Source organism: Nomascus leucogenys, chromosome 13 (genome assembly GCF_006542625.1).
Source record: "Nomascus leucogenys isolate Asia chromosome 13, Asia_NLE_v1, whole genome shotgun sequence".
Classification (NCBI taxonomy): domain Eukaryota; kingdom Metazoa; phylum Chordata; class Mammalia; order Primates; family Hylobatidae; genus Nomascus; species Nomascus leucogenys.
The window spans coordinates 89,843,052-89,860,385 of NC_044393.1; the positions used below are offsets into that span (position 1 = coordinate 89,843,052).

At 37.3% G+C, this 17,334-nt stretch overlaps 1 protein-coding gene across 3 annotated transcripts in view; it reads right to left on the reverse strand.

The window, feature by feature from the left end:
* The window catches only part of BRAF (B-Raf proto-oncogene, serine/threonine kinase), a 203,398-nt gene that overhangs the window by 112,310 nt on the left and 73,754 nt on the right, over positions 1 to 17,334 (reverse strand). For all 3 annotated transcript variants that reach the window (XM_030825892.1, XM_004090241.3, XM_030825893.1), the window contains exon 2: positions 14,318 to 14,419. In XM_030825892.1, the coding sequence (XP_030681752.1) occupies positions 14,318 to 14,419 (102 nt within the window). The remainder of the gene's footprint in view (positions 1 to 14,317; positions 14,420 to 17,334) is intronic.

Sequence of the window (17,334 nt, forward strand, 5' to 3'; positions counted from 1 at the left end):
GCTGTACATGAGAAGTAAACAATATTCTTGACACAAGGTAATAATGGGGAAGGAAGACAGCCTTGAAAGGTTGGCACTTGGACGAAGAAAGTAGGGAGGAAGGAGTCCTATATATGGGAAAAATTCTGTAACAAAGAGTTTGTTTTTTCTGTAACAAAGGCAAGAAAGTTTAAGACACAGGAAAAACTATAGCTTGGTATAGCTCAACGTCATACAATACCTGGGACATAGCAAAAGATCAATATATGTTTGTGAAATTTAAATGAAGCTTTAGAAGCATCCCTATTTTCTTAAAAAAGAAAGAAAGAAATTTAAATGAAAAATAGGTAGAGAAACAATAAGGCTGAAAAGGTGAAAGGGATTAGATTGTAGAGAGTATATACGCCATGCTATAAAGTCTGAACGTAAGGGAGCAAGGGAGAATTATAAAATGTAGAGGAGAATGAAAGAGAAATTTCATTTCAATAAGGGCCACAGGACCCCGCTATGCTGCATCTTACCACATAATTTTGAAGAAAATAAGGGGGGCGGGGAACAGTAACAAGAGCTACTGAGGTAAGAGATTTAAACTTCATCAAAAGGTCTTCTTTGTTTACAGCCTGCTAGTTGCCCTACCCAGACCCTGTTTCATAGTAGATCAGGGCATTATAAACAAATAGATTCCAAATTTTCTGAGCTACAGTTTGGTTTAGCTTTCAGTACCAAGGCCTAATTACTTAAGCGTACTTCTCTCAATACAATTTATTTATTAAGCCTTCAATCACTCAGTAAATATATACTGATACATGTGCTTGGCACTGTTAGGGCTACAACCACAAATAAGACAAACCACTACAACCACAAATAAGACAAACACAATTCCTACTCTTTGAAGATCACATAAATGCAGTCTGGAACACAAAGGTTCCTCCTGCATAGATAAAATATTCTTATTTACTGTCACCTGAGCAAGTACGGTTACTATACAAAATAAACCTTAGGAAAAGTAATGAACAGAACAATTTTCCAAACATATTTCCTTACCAAAATGTTAGCTTTAATTTTTCAAAGTATACTGATCCCTCCATGACAGATTATAAACTATCACTTCACCACATCTATCAATAGCTTTTCCTTTTGTTAAGTACAAAACATCTACTTATTCCATCTCTCCCCATCTTCAAAGCTGCCATCTACCAGGGCCCCTGGATCATTTTACCTACTACCCTTGCTGCATTCAGTATGCACTTCAATTACTCTTTTAACACTCTGCCACAGATTTCTCTAAACCTCTCACCTCTAAAGGCATTTATTTCCATTCTACCTTCAAGACCTGGAGAAACATCATAGTCTTTACAAACGCAATAAAAATGATGAAAAGATCTCAATTTAGAACCTCACACACCCCTGGGGCACACATACTTATCCCAACTTCTTAAATGTCTATCTCATTACATTAATCTGTTCAAGGTCAACATTAATCTCTCAAACAGTAAGATTTGGCCATTGTTGTCTTCCTTCACATACTTTGCGGCTCACAACTGCAACAATGCCATTGGTGGTATCTTAGATTTTCTGGCTAATTCTTGTTATTTTATCAACTAGTTTGCCAGATACAAATTTTGGGTAAGTCTGACCATTCAATTGTTCTATTTTTTTGCTGTCAGGTTACCACACACTGTTGGAGAAAATAATAAAACTAGTCTAATTAGTTCTATGATCAATTTATGGAACTTAGATTTGCCTGGTCCTTCACACTACTGCCTGAAAATCATGCTTGTTTTTAATATCATATTATAGTCACAACAGTTATTCCAACCTTCCTAATTCTTCTCTGGATCTTAACTTCATCCCTCAATTTTTAATTCACTCTGAAAATAACATTACCTTCAAATCCACTCTGAAGATCAAAGTCATCAAATGAAAAGTTTACTCTACTTCTTTATCTACATAATTCTCCACATCTTTCCCCATTCTTCTTCTACTCTCACTTCAGTGCTAATATTGGGTGTTTAGGGCCTTAGTCTACCATTCCCTCAGTTTTCTCTCATATCATCTACTTTTCCCTTTTCCTCTGTTTTCTCACTCTACTAATACGAGCAAGCCACTCCAACATATATGCAAACCTCAACCACAACCACCACCACCAAAATTCTTTTGGTTATTCAAGATGCTACAGATACCAGATACTACTACTTCAGGAGACAATTTTTCAAAAACCCTATTCCTTCTCATCAAAACACTAAATATCTTTCAAAAAGTCTAATTCTAAGCTCTCTTTGCTAAAATCCAGAAGAGGTGTCCTTTATCTTCTTTAGAATATTTTATCACATTCTTCTTTACATGGCAAATTTTTCTCAACTTCAAAATAATTTTGTGAGGACTAAATGAGATAATACAAGTAAAACAAATTATTTTAGAGACTACCACATAGAAAAAAATCCAATAAATATTTGTATTAGTAATAATTGATAACCTGGGAGGCGGAGGTTGCAGTGAGTTGAGATCATGCCACTGCACTCCAGCCTGGCAACAAGAGCAAGACTCCATCTCAAAACAAACAAACAAACAAACAAACAAAAGAATATAAGAAGACTTAATATCATTAAAATGACAACGCTTCCCAAGTTCATCTACAGATTCAATGCAATCCTTATCAAAATCTCAATTTTTTTTTGTAGAAACTGACAAGCTGATCTTAAAATTCATATGGAAATACAACAGACTTGAAATTATCAAAACAATCTTACAAAAGAAGAAAGAAGTTGGAGGACTTATACTTCCTGATTCCAAAATTTACTATAAAACTATAGTAATCAAGACAGTGTAATAATTTTGGAATAAGAACACATATACAGAACAGAATAGAACAAGGTGCAACTAGTAAATCCATAAAGGCAAAAAGTAGATCAGTGGTTGTCAGGGGCTGGAGGGAATGACTTCCAATGCATAAAGGGTTTCTTTGTGGGAATGATAAAAATATTTTAGAATCAGATAGTGGTGACAGTTGTCCATTGTGTAAATACACTAAGAACCACTGAATTACACACTTTAAAAAAGTGAATAATATAGTATGTGAATTATTTCTCAATAGAACAAGAAATAAAACCTTACATTTACAGTCAATTGATTTTTTTTTACAATGCCGGCAAGACAATTCAATGAAGAAAGAATGGTCACTTCAACAACTGGCACTGGTACAACTGAATATCCAAATACAGAAGAATGAAGTTGGGCTACTACCTCACAACATATCCAAAAACTAACTCGAAATAGGCCAGGCATGTTGGCTCACGCCTGTAATCCCAGCACTTTGGGAGGCCAAGGCAGGAGGATCACTCGAGGCCAGGAGTTCAAGACCTGACTGGGCAACATAGACTCCATCTTTACAAAAATTAAAAATAAAACAAAATGGATCACATACCTATTACACAATTGAGCACCCCCATTTTTCTAAGAAAGAGTTAATTATCTTTTTCTTTCCTTCTCCTCCCCACTTCCTACTTAGCTCTTTAGAAATGCAATTATATGCCAGGGGTGGTGGCTCACACCAGTAATCCCAATACTTTGGGAGGCCAAGGCAGGCAGATCACTTGAGCCCAGGAGTTTGAGTCTAGCCTGGGCAACATGGTGAAACCCCATCTCTACAAAAAATACAAACTTGGCTGCGCATGGTGGCATGCATATATAGTCCCAGCCACCCAGGAGGCTGAAGCCGGAGGATCGCCTGAGCCCAGGAGGTAGAGGCTGCAATGAGCCGAGATCATGCCACTACACTCCAACCTGAGTGACAGAATGAGATTGTGTTTCAAAAAGAAAATGATAAAAGAATAAAAGAAATGCAATTATGGCTTTTTATCTCCTTTTCGCCAGACATTCCCTACAAGGCAAGTTGATCTAATTATGTGCTTAGACAATCCTGAGCGGAACTTTCACCCATCAGGAGGTTGCCTCAAGAGGTAATAGTTGATCTACAACTAAAAGTATGCCTGCTAGAGTTTTCAGCCACCTCTGAGGTATTTTTGCCCATGAAGCCACCAACTTGACTGCCTGAAAGAGAAGGCACCAAAGGGAATATGCAGATCTTCCACCTGCTCATTTCTGCCCCCGTGTAGGCACCTTCTTTAAAAGCACCCACTTTCTGCTCCAACAGGGAAGCAGTACCCTTAAGGCAGGAAGCCTGTACTTCTTCTTCCTTTAAGCTAACTTTGGAATAAAAAAGTCACTTTATACTAGACTTTGCTCTTACTAATTGGACTCTGCAGGCAGCAAGCAACTAAACCTGTTTTGGCTATATAACTAATACTATAAAACTCCCAGGAAAAAACACAGGAGTAAATCATCCTGACCTTTGATTAGGCAATGGTCTCTCATATATGATACACCAAAAGCACAGCAACCACAGAAAATAGATAAACTGGAATTCCATCCACATTTAAACTTTTGTACTTCAAAATACAAAATTGAAAGAGTGGGAAAAAATACCACAGAACGGGAGAAAATATTTGCAAGTCATGGATCTACTATCTAGAATATATAAAGAACTCCTGGCCAGGTGCGGTGGCTCACACCTGTAATCCCAGCACTTTGGGAGGCCGAGACGGGCAGATCACTTGAGTCCAGGTGTTTGAGACCAGCCTGGGCAACATGGCAAAACCCCATCTCTACAAAAAATACAAAAATTATCCGGGCACAGTGATGCACGCCTGTAGTCCCAGCTGCCCGGGAGGCTGAGGTGGGAGGATGGCTTGAGCCTGGGAGGCGGAGGTTGCAGTCAGTCGAGATGGCACCCCTGCATTCCAGCCTGGGTGACTCTGCCATCTTGGCTCACTGCAACCTCCGCCTCCCAGGCTCAAGCGATCCTCCCATCTCAGCCTCCCGGGCAGCTGGGACTACAGGCATGCACCACTGCGCCTGGATAATTTTTGTATTTTTTGTAGAGACGGGGTTTCGCCATGTTGCCCAGGCTGATCTCGAACTCCTGGACTCACCCACCTCGGCCTCCCAAAGTGCTGGGATTACAGGTGTGAGCCACCATGCCTGGCCTAAAGAACTCTTACAACTCAGTAATAAAAGGACAAACCCAGTTTTTTTAAGTGGGCAAAGGATTTGAATAGACATTTCTCCAAAGAAGATATACAAATGGCTAACAAGAACATGAAAAGATGTTCTATATTATTAGTCATTAGGAAACTGCAAATCAAAACCAAATGAAATACCAATTCACACCTACTAAGATGGCTTTAATTAAAAAACAAATAGATAATAACAAGTGTTGATGAGGATGGAGAGAAACTGTAACCCTCATACATTGCTGTTAGGAATACAAAATAGTGCAGCAACTTTGAAAAACTGTCTGGCAGTTAGTTCCTCAAAGTGTAAAACAGAGTTACCACAAGACCCAGCAATTCTATTCCTAGGCATACAGCCAGGAAAAATGAAAATATATCTACACAAAAACTTGCACGTGAATGTTCATGGTGGCATTATTAATAATAGCCAAAACATATAAGTAGCCTAAATGTTCATCAGTTGATGAATGGATAAACAAAACATGATATATGTGTATGATGAAATATTCAGCCATAACAAGAAATGAAGTACTGATACATACTACTACATAAACAAACTTTGGAAACATTATATTAAGTAAAAGCAGCCAGTCACAAAAGGCCACATAATGTAATTCTATTTATATGAAATATTTCAACCAGCAAATCCATAAAGGCAAAAAGTAGATCAGTGGTTGTCAGGGGCTGCAGGGAATGACTACTAATGCATAAAGGGTTTCTTTTGGGGAGTGATAAAAATGTTTTGGAATAAGATAGTGGTGAATATAGTAAAAACCACTGAATTACACAGCTTTAAAAAGTTAATCGTATAGTATGTGAATTATTTCTCAATTAAAATAGAAGGGAAAAAATCTAAGGATCTATTTAATTTCAATGTAATGAGAAAAAGCAGTGAAATAAAAATTTTATTTTTTATCTTTAATTAAATTTAGTCTAATTATTCTTACTCTCACAAGATAAAATGAAATCTTACAAACTGCCCATAAATAATATATAATGGACTGTTCTGCATTCCACAGGAAGCACCCAGCTTCCAGTATTCATTTCATTGAAGCGTTTGACACAATGCCTCTGTATTATTCTAGGTTCTATATAGACTAAAAATCAGAAAGGTTGCCAAGCGTTAAGAATGATAAGGTGATTAAACGCATGGGCTGTAAATTCAGAACATCTGGGATTCAAACCTTGGCTACCATTTACAAGTTGTGTAACCTTGGCCGTATTATTAAATCCCTCTGTGCCTGAATTGCTTCATTTATAAAATGGAAATGAGAATAGTTAAGTGTAACTCAAAGGGTAGGCTGAAGATTAAATGAACTAATATATGATTAGTACCTGATATATAGTAAGTACTCAGTAAATGTCAGGAGCTGTTACTGTCTTCATCAGTCTACAGGGGACTGTAGGATTCAACCATAAATTCTGAAGTAGTTAGGACTCAGCTGTAGGGTGATTACAGAGACAGTATCCCTTCACCTCTGGGCTCCAATAAATCAAGTACAGAAAGAAGAATCTACTACTAGAAAAGCATCTAGCATTATATCTTACACATACAAGGCATTCCAATAATTTGTTGGATAAATGAATATGGAAACACTGAGAGGAAATGAAGAAACTCTGGGGAACAACTTTTCAGAGTAAACTTATCTTTTCTTCCTTTGGATGATGGTAGAAAAAAGGGAACCAAAGATCAACTGAGAAGATAAATTTGAAATTCTTTAGAGTACTGTATCTCATATTTCACTGTAGTTATCATCAAGGGAATCAATAGAATGTTAACTGTTATCTGCCAGTAGGAGAACATCTAGAACTGAAAAGATGGCTTTTAAATAAATTATCACATGGGAAAAAGAAAATCAAGAGGATTTCTGATGGTGGTGTAACCAATTTCTCTGTTTTGCTACAATGAAGAGAAGAAGCAAGAACAAGCAGTTGATGATTTATCTTCCTACAGAAACTTAAAAGGGGTTTCTGTTGAAATGTTATAGAATAAAATAATCATAGCACAACTTCTACTTGACAGCATACAAACTAATCTGAAGACAAATTGTGAACACTGGAAATTTTTGACTTATTAGACTCTTATTTCAGGAAATGTAAGCATAGTCACTGATATAGGGGTGATATGTGACCTCATTCTAGTCAATGAGATATAAAAGGAAGAGTTATAGAGGATTTTTGAGAAAGATTTTCCTCCTAGCAAGAGCTTAGTATACAAGAGAATTTCTCTGTTCTCTGCTTTCTGCTTTGAGGAGTTGTATGAGGGAAAGATCTTAAAAATCTGCTGTGGTCTTGACAGAAAAGCCAAAGGGACTATAGAGATTCAACCAAATATCTGACAACTGAGCTGTAGAACTAGTCTTACAATAATTTACCTCTATGCTTATTGCTATGTGAAAGGAAATGAAAATCCCTATTTGTTCCAGAAACTTATTCTTGAAGGGTTCTGTTTCTTGCAGTTAAACGCATTTATAATTTTTATGGATCTGGATTTATTCCTTAATTTTTCTCATGTTTCCTCTAAAATTTCCCATCTCTCTGCTTTCTAGAACATTTATCTTCCAATATTTATTTTTCAACATTTATTTATATATATACAACACATACATATGTACACATATACATACCTTTATGTCTGTATATACATATATTTTTAAAAATTTCTGGGCTGGGCACAGCGGCTCACGCCTGTAATCCCAGCACTTTGGGAGGCCGAGGCGGGCGGATCACAAGGTCAGGAGATCGAGACCATCCTGGCTAACATGGTGAAACCCTGTCTCTACTAAAAATACAAAAACAAAATTAGCTGGGTGTGGTGGCGGGCACCTGGGTAGTCCCAGCTACATGGGAGGCTGAGGCAGGAGAATGGCGTGAACCCGGGAGGTGGAGCTTGAAGTGAGCCGAGATTGCACCACTGCACTCCAGCCTGGGTGACAGAGTGAGTCCGTCTCAAAAAAAAAAAAAAAAAAAAAAAAAAAAAATTCTAGCTATTAATCGGAATTAGTTTAGCCTGTGCAGTCTAACGCTAGCCAACAAGAGAACGACACAGCAGGCAAGGGCCACATGCGTATGGGATAAGAACCCCTTACCCTCCCTTGTCCAAGTGTGTGCTCACCATTCCTCCATCTGTAAGGGCGTACCCTTCTATAGAAGTAACTTGCCTTGCTGAGAATTAAAAAGAAAATTAAAAAAATAAAAATAAAAATAAATTTCTGGCTATCGTGTTTTTAATTTCTAAGAGGTCTTTATTGTTCTGTTACTTTTGCTTCTTTGGCACTGCTACAAAACAAGACTGGACTAATAGATCTTATCTCTGATGTTAATTATAGTTATTTTTAAGTTTTATTCTGTTTTCTGCACTGTTTCTGAGTTTCTGTTGACCATTTCTGCTGTTGTCTTTCCTACTGACAGCTTTCTTTAAATATCTGGTTATTCTTAACTATCCACTCATATTTCAGAGTTTAGAAGTCTTAAGATGTCAGTATTAACCAAAGCAATCTACAGATTCAATCCAATCCCTATCAAAATCCTGATGACCTATTTGTAGAAAGAGAAACATCCTTTATAAAATTCACATGGAGGCCGAGCACAGTGGCTTGCACCTGTAATCCCACCACTTTGGGAAGCCAAGGCAGGTGGATCACTTGAGGTCAGGAGTTCGAGACTGGCCTGGTCAACATGGTGAAACTCCGTCTCCACTAAAAATACAAAAGCTAGGCATGGTGGCGGGTGCCTGTAATCCCAGCCACTCAGGAGGCTAAGGCAGGAGAATCACCTGAACCTGGGAGGTGGAGGTTGCAGTGAGCCAAGATCACACCACTGCACTCCAGCCTGGGTGACAAAGCGAGACTCTATCTCAAAAAAAAAGGAATCTCAAGGGATCCTGAATAGCCAAAACAATTTTGAAAAAGAACAAAGTTGGAGAACTCACATTTCCTGATTTCAAAACTTACTACAAAGCTAGTGTAATCAAAACAGTATGATGACAGCATAAAGACAGATATATAGACCAATGGAATAGAAAGCCCAGAAATAAACTCTTGCATATATAGTCAAATGGTTTTCGACAAGGGTGCCAAGGCCATTCAGTCTTTTCAACAAATGATGCTGAGAAAACTGGGTATCCATATGCAAAAGAATGAAGTTGGACCCTTACCTTACATCATATATGAAAATTAACTCAAAATGGATCAAAGACCCAAATGCAAGAGCATTTGGGAGAAGAATGTCATGGCATTGGATTTGGTGATGATTTCTTGGATATGATATTAGAGGCAAGAGCAACAAAAAGAAAAATAGATAATTTGGACTCAAAAACTATAAGCAGAGTAAAAAGGGAACCCACACAATGGGAAAAATAATTGCAAATTAAATATCCAATAAGAACTGATATCTAGAATATATAAAGAACTATGCTCAATAAGAACAAACAATCCAATTAAAAAATGGACCAAGAACTTAAATCAGACATTTCTCAAAAAAGATATACAAATGGCCAATAAGCACATAAGAAAAGGCTCAACATTGTTAGTCATCAGGAAAATGCAAATCAGCATCATAATAAGTATCACTTCACACACATTAGGCTATTTTTTTCATTTTGTCTTGTTTTGTTTTGTTTGAGACAGAGTCTTATTCTGTCCCCCAGGTTGAAGTGCAGTGGCATGACCTCGGCTCACTGCAACCTCTTCTCCTGGATTCAAGCGATTCTCTTGCCTCAGCCTCCCGAATTGCTGGGATTACAGGCGCGCACCACTACGCACACCTGTAATTTTTGTATTTTTTAGTAGAGACAGGATTTCATCATGTTGGTCAGGCTGGTCTCAAACTCTTGACCTCGTGATCTGCCCACCTTAGCCTCCCAAAGTGCTGGGATTACAGGTGTGAGCCACTGTGCTCAGCCTAGGCTATGGTTTTTTTTAATCAACCAAAAATAATAAGTGTTGGTAAGGATGTAAAAAATTAGAACCCCATATGATGTAAGTGTTGGTATTTTTTGTATTTTTGTATTTTTTAGTAGAGACAGGATTTCATCATGTTGGTCAGGCCGGTCTCAAACTCCTGACCTCATGATCTGCCCACCTTAGCCTCCCAAAGTGCTGGGATTACAAGTGTGAGCCACTGCGCTCAGCCTAGGCTATGGTTTTTTTAATCAACCGAAAATAATAAGTGTTGGTAAGGATGTAAAAAATTAGAACTCCATACAATGCCATAAGGATGTAAAAAATTAGAACCCCATATAAAACAGGGCAGGTGCTACAGAAAAAGGTGTGGCAACTCCAGAAAAAATAATCATAAAATCACCATGTGATCCTGCAATTCTACTCCTGGTATATACCCCAAAGAAGTAAAAGGAACTCAGATACTCGTACACCTGTGTTCACAGCATTATTGATAATAGCCAAAATGTAGAAGCAACCCAACTGTCCACTGGTAGATGAATGAATAATCAAAATGTGGTAAATACATACAATGAATGGATTATTATTCAGCCTTAAAAAGGAAAAAAATTTTGATATATGCATTATCCTTGTTGCAACATGGATAAACCTCAAAGACATTAAGCTAAATGAAATAAGCCAGTCACAAAAGGACAAATATTACATGATTACATGATACCATTAATATGAAGTTCCTGGTAGTCCAATTCATAGATCATAGAGACAGAAAGTAGAATGGTGGTTGCTATGAACTAGGGAAAGAAGGAAATAGAGATTTAGTGTTTAATGGCTAGAGAGTTTCAGTTTTGGATGATAAAATTTCTAGAAATGGATGGTGGTGAATGATACACAAAAACATGAATGGACTTAATGCCACAGAACCATATACTTAAAAATGGTTAAAATGGTAAATTTTGTTAGGCATATTTTACCCCAATTAAAAAAAAAAGGTGTTAAGGAATCTTAAATGGCAGATGAGAAACCTGCAGAACGGTGGGTCTCAGTGAGTAATCAGTAGATCTGGCTCTTCACTGATGGGCCTTCAAATATCAGTATGTACAGGTCTTTTCTCTTGGGCTGGTTAGAGTCCACTCACAGTATATAAAATGGTGACGGCCAGGCACGGTGGCTCATGCCTGTAATCCTAGCACTTAGGGAGGCCAAGACAGGTGGATGACTTCAGGTCAGGAGTTTGAGACAAGCCTGGCCAACATAGTGAAACCTGTCTCCACTAAAAATACAAAAATTAGTCGGGTGTCATAGCACACACCTGTAATCCCAGCTACTTGGGAGGCTGAGGCAGGAGAATCGCTTGAACTCAGGAGAGGAGGTTGCAGTGAGCTGAGATCGTGCTACTGCACTCCAGACTGGGCAACAGAGTGAGACTCCATCTCAACAAAAAATAAAAAAATAAAATGGTGATAAGCGCAATGTTCTAAAACTCATTTATATGTTCATTGTCTATATATCCATCCCCTCATTAAAACATAAGCTTAAAAAGGCAGAGATTGTTGGCCATTTTTTTAAAAACTGCTATTCCCGGCCAGGCACGGTGGCTCATGCCTGTAATCCCAGCACTGTGAGAGGCCAAGGCGGGCAGATCACCTGAGGTCAGGAGTTTGAGACCAGACTGGTCAACATGCTGAAACCCCGTCTCTACTAAAAATACAAAAATTAGCTGGGTGTGGTGGTGCATGCCTGTAATCCCAGCTACTTGGGAGGCTGAGGTAGGAAAACTGCTTGAACCCGGGAGGTGGAGGTTGCAGTGAGCCAAGATCGTGCCACTGCACTCCAGCCCAGGAGACAGCAAGATTCCATCTCGGGGAAAAAAAAAAACAGACAGACAATTGCTATTCCCAAGGCCTAGAACAGTACAAGATAAATCAACTATCTATAGAATTCTTAATATCTGAATCAGGAACTATGTTATTTCATAATTATAAACTCAATTAATCCTTATATTACCCAAGGTGTGATATTATTCCCACTTTACTAATGAGGTGGGGTATAAGAAGGCTGGATATCTTGAGTACAGAAACTAAGCCAGAGTTGGGACTCAAACATGGAGTCTGTATGACTCCATGGCTCATCGTAATCATTATATTACACTGCTGCCTTCAGTGTGTGTGTATGTACATGTGGTATATGCATACCTTTGCATACTACATACACATAATACACACACATTGTATACCACAAGTCCCCAAGATAAGAATCTGTGAGTTATGGTCTGATGTATGCTGTCCTACTCAGATTTAATTTTAATAAGTAGTTCAATTTTGTGTGTCTGAATCTAAAAGAACCAACCAAAAAGACTGTATCTAATAAAAGGTCCATAAATTATGTTACAAAGAATGGCTGAAGGGAATAGAAATATTTAGCCCAAATAAGAAAAGCTGTCTGGGGGGTGAGAGTGGGGAAAGAGAGAGACAATGTCATGATAAAGGTAGAATAAGAGATCAAGAGCACAGATTTCTGACTTAGCTATCTGCCTTCTTCCCTAACTAGCCGTGTCACCTTAGTTAAGTTACTTAACCTCTCTCTGTTTTTTCACTTGTAAAATGGGAATAACAAAAATATCCAGTACCTAGTATCTTGCTCAAAGTAACTATAAAAAATGAATTAAGCAATAAAATGCATTTAACACAGTACTGGGTACAGAATAAGAAGCTCTAAGGTTTGTTGTTGTTAGTGATCAGTCTTCAAATAGTAAAAAGCCTGAAGAGATATGTGAGGAGGGGGCAGTGAATCACTGCTATAGTGGGACATAGTTATTGATGCAAATGAATTACATTTCAGCATGGGTTCAAAGTCTGCAAGACACAGAAATGGTTGGAAGAAAAATTGCTGGTTATATTGTCTAATTCTGATTAATAAAAAATTGCCATTCTCATTAGCAGTACTTGCTTCCTTATGACAACTTTGATCAGCCTCCTAATAATATATATATAGAAGATAGCACAGGATATTAGGAAGTACACTAACTAGTAATGAGAAATAAGAATTCTAGTCCTAGCTTTGATATTAACTAGGAGTGTGATCTGGGATGAGCCATATGAAGAAGAAGAGAAAGAAAACAGCATATTAGCTGTTATTTCCAAACTTCCAAGTTTACTTCAGAAATATAAACTTAACTTTCTCATAAAATACTTAAGACTTAACTTGCCCTTCAGAAAGTAATTAAATTACTAAGTTACAAATTTAGTTTAGAAGTCTTTCAATCTGTATTTAAAAGTCTCTGGTATTTGGAGCCAAATGGCAACCTGATCATTTCTAATTTAGAGTTCTCCATCTCCTTGCATCACTAGTGATGATAGCTGAGCCAGCTTTTATAAAGAAAGGGTGTGTAGGGTAGTGGTGAGCAGTGTGCGCTGTAGAGCCTTACTACCTAGATTCTGTAACACCTTGTTGGCTGTGGAGTCTGACTGACTACTTAAGAAAACTAATGCTAAGAAAGCTCATCTGTGATTATAACAGCACCTACTAACTCATAGGATTAATGAATATAAATTTATAATTATGCTCAAGGCTTGACACAAACCTCAAGGCTTTATTAAACAGTAAAGCTAAACAATGTTGAGCTATTTAAAAATTATAAATTTTACCTATAAGGAAGCAGAAACCAATTTTGGGGAAGACTCATTCTGGAAAAAATATTTTTAAAAAATTGCCCCATTTTCCAATATGGTAACTGGTTTGCTGAGCTCCAAAACTGTGTGCTTTCTCTTTAAAAAAAAAAAAAAATTGGCTGGGCGTGGTGGCTCACACCTATAATCCCAGCACTTTGGGAGGCCAAGGTGGGTGGATCACAAAGTCAGGAGTTCGAGATCAGCCTGGCCAATATGGTGAAACCCCATCTCTACTAAAACTACAAAAATTAGGTGGATGTGGTAATGTGCGGCTGTAGTCCCAGCTGCTCAGGAGGCTGAGGCAGGACAATCGCCTGAAGCTGGGAGGTGGAGGTTGTAATGAGCCAAGATTGTGCCACTGCACTCCAGCCTGGGCGACAGAGTGAGACTCCGTCTCAAAAATAATAATAATAATAATAAAATAAAAATAAAAATAAAAATTTAATTCAGAGTAATACCTTGAAGTTTATATGACTTCCCCCTTAGTTCTGATGTTTTCTAAATTATAAAATACATGTTTATTGTAAGTGACACAAAACAAGATTAAGAAGTATAATATAGGCAAAGCTAATTCTCTCTTCCCAAATCTATTCCTAATCCCACCTCCTAAAATAATCAAGATTATCAGTACAAATGTTTTTATAAGTTCATTTTTTTCTTTTCAAAATTACTACAGATATGATACTCAAAAGCTTACCTCCAGATATATTGATGGTGGATTATGCTCCCCACCAAATTTGTCCAATAGGGCCTCTATATGTTCCTGTGTCAACTTAATCATTTGTTTGATATTCCACACCTAAAAAATATTTTAAAAGAATTTAAATAAAAATCACTTAGGATATGAATTAGAAATATTTTAACGTAGACAACTACATCACAATAACTGCCAGTGTTCCTCAAATTTTGAGCTTAGAGATCATTTAGTATAATGGTTTTTCTCTTTTATTATTAAACATCTTTAAATTTTTTTCTACCCCAGTAATACAACGTATTCTCAACTATAAAAGATTCAAATAATACATGAATATTCAGAATAAACCATGAAATCTCTCTTCATCTTCCTCACATTCCCAGGCCCCCTTTCAAAAAGGTTAAGTACTGTTTATGGTTTGGTGAGCAGCCTTCCATGTCTCCCTTTTACTCATGGAAAAAACATTAAGACATACATATATGAAAGGTACAAATATAATTAAATACTATATATAAAATACTTTTAACACTTGCTTTTTTCACGGAGTAATGCCTCAGAAGTCTCTCCACGTCAATATGCATATATTTTACTCCCTAATGGTTATATGGCATTCATTTCACAGCATTGACTGCTTATTTCAACAGTCTCTAAACTTCAGTGGTATCCAGGGGTTATAGGTGGGCATAGACAATTTTAAGAGAATTTCCAGATCCTCAAGTTTTATCTGTATGCTCCCTGATTGATCTGCTTAAGAACTGGTTCTCCTTGCCTACTTCCTCTTTTAAAATAATTATTTTCCACTTTATAAAAGAAAGGCAAAGTTCTTTTCCACCTCAAATACTACTAAGATGCACCATTCTGAGATGTATAAATTCCAAAGTACCTAACAAATAGACAATTAAATAGGGAAATTCCTTGAGAGAAAAGGGGGAAAAATTAAGAGCAGGACCATATTTTATCAATGAAACAAATTTGTGGCAAGGCTCCAAGCCTTACCCATCTATCCAGCCAGCCAGACTAGAATCCAGAAGTTTAGTGGTTATTAAAAGGCACATATTAGTATATCTGTTTTAAGATAAATAGGTAGTCAGGTTTTTTTTTTCTTAATAAAAAAGAAAAACAGTCCAATTTGTCTGGTTTGATAGTGAGAACTGGCTATTAGGCTATATGGAAGATTCTATTTCTAAGTTGAATGATCTAAATCTGCAGCTTTAAGGCTTGTCCAAAAAATGTATTTAACATGAATATAACACACAGTAGAAATTACGGCCTTTTAAACTATTCAAAGTTATAATGAAAAAATGTCAGATATCAATTTTTAAATGTACAGGGAAATAAATGAAAAAAAAAAAGAGTTCCAAATCTCCTGGTTTATTTAATAGTTTCCTTACTAAAGGACATTTAGATTATTCCATTTCCTCAACATCAAACAATACTTCAACAAATAGTTCTGAACTGCTTTTCAGAGTAAAGGTGCAAATTTTATTTTTTGGTATCTAGGTATAGGATTTCAAGATTGAAGGATATATCTATTTTAAAATTTAATAAATATGCCAAATGGTCTTCCAAAAGAAGAAATGTATCAAGCCAAGTCCCTATCTGCAGGGTATAAGTCCACTCTTTTCCCCACAATCTCACCAACCCCCAGCACCATCACACTTCTAAACTTTTGCCAGTCTGAAAGGGAAAAGGCAGTCATGTTTTAATTTATATTTCTGACAAAGTTGAGCACTTTTTATGCTTACTGGTCATTTGAGATTTTGGAAAATTCCCTATACTGTACTCCCTTTTATTCTATTGAGTTGTTTGTTTTTTCCATATTCATTTATAGATAGTCTTTATTCTGGATATTAATCTTTATTCTTCTACAAATGTTAAGGTCTTTCAATTGTTTTTCATGACTCTTGTCATATAAAGTCTTGCTACTCAAAGTGTGAGTCCATAGACCAGAAGCAGCAGCATCTTCTGAAAGATTGTGAGAACAGCAGAACCTGGCCTAGCACAGTGGCTCACATCTGTAATCCCAACACTTTGGGAGGCCAAAGCAGGTGGATCGCTTGAGCCCAGGAGTTCACAACCAGCCTGGGCAACATAGCAAAACTCCATCTCTATAAAAAATACAAAAAATTAGCCGGGCATGGTGTTGCATGCCTGTAGTCCCAGGTACTCAGAAGGCTGATGTGGGAGGATTACCTGAGCCCAGGAGGTTGAGGCTGCGGTGAGCCATGAGTGCACCACTACACTCCAGCCTGGGCAACATAGTGAGACTGTTTCTACCGCTGCCCCACAACCTACCAAAAAAACAAAAAACAAAAAACAAACAAACAAAAACACACAGCAGAAGCTCAAGCTCCATCTCAGATCTACTGAAGTTTAACAAAATGATTCATATGCATATTAAAGTCTGAGAAGCAATGATAGAGGTTCCAAATTGTTTTTCCAGTCAGGTATTTCAACATTTTCTTTCATGATGCCTTTGCTAATTTCTCATATCTCCAAAAAGTGTCAGATGGCTTCTTTTATCAAGCTACACTTACTCCCTAGGTGATCTCATCCAATCTTGTATCTTTATATGCCAACTATGAACTGATGAAGCCCAAAATTTAAAATCCAACTCTACCTTTTCCTCTCAACACCAGATTCCTAACTGCCTGCTGAATATGTCTACTAGTATACCTAATAGGCATTTCAAACTTAACATGTTCAAAGACTAACTTCTCATCTCCCCCATCACCCCCACAAAACTTGTTTTTCCTAGTCTCTTTACCTCAGAAAATAAGCTCCATTCTTTGAGTAAACCAAAAACTTCAGCATCATCCTTGACTCTTTTCTCACATCTGACAATCCATCTCAATCCATCTCCAAATCAAATTATATATAGATACTAGTCACCTTCTCTACCATTACCACCCTCGTCTAAGCCACCTTCATTTCTCCCTTAGTTTATTAACAACAGTTTCTGAAATGGCCTCTCCTCTTCATGCCTAGAATGGCACAGTAGCTATTCTTCAAAAACTATA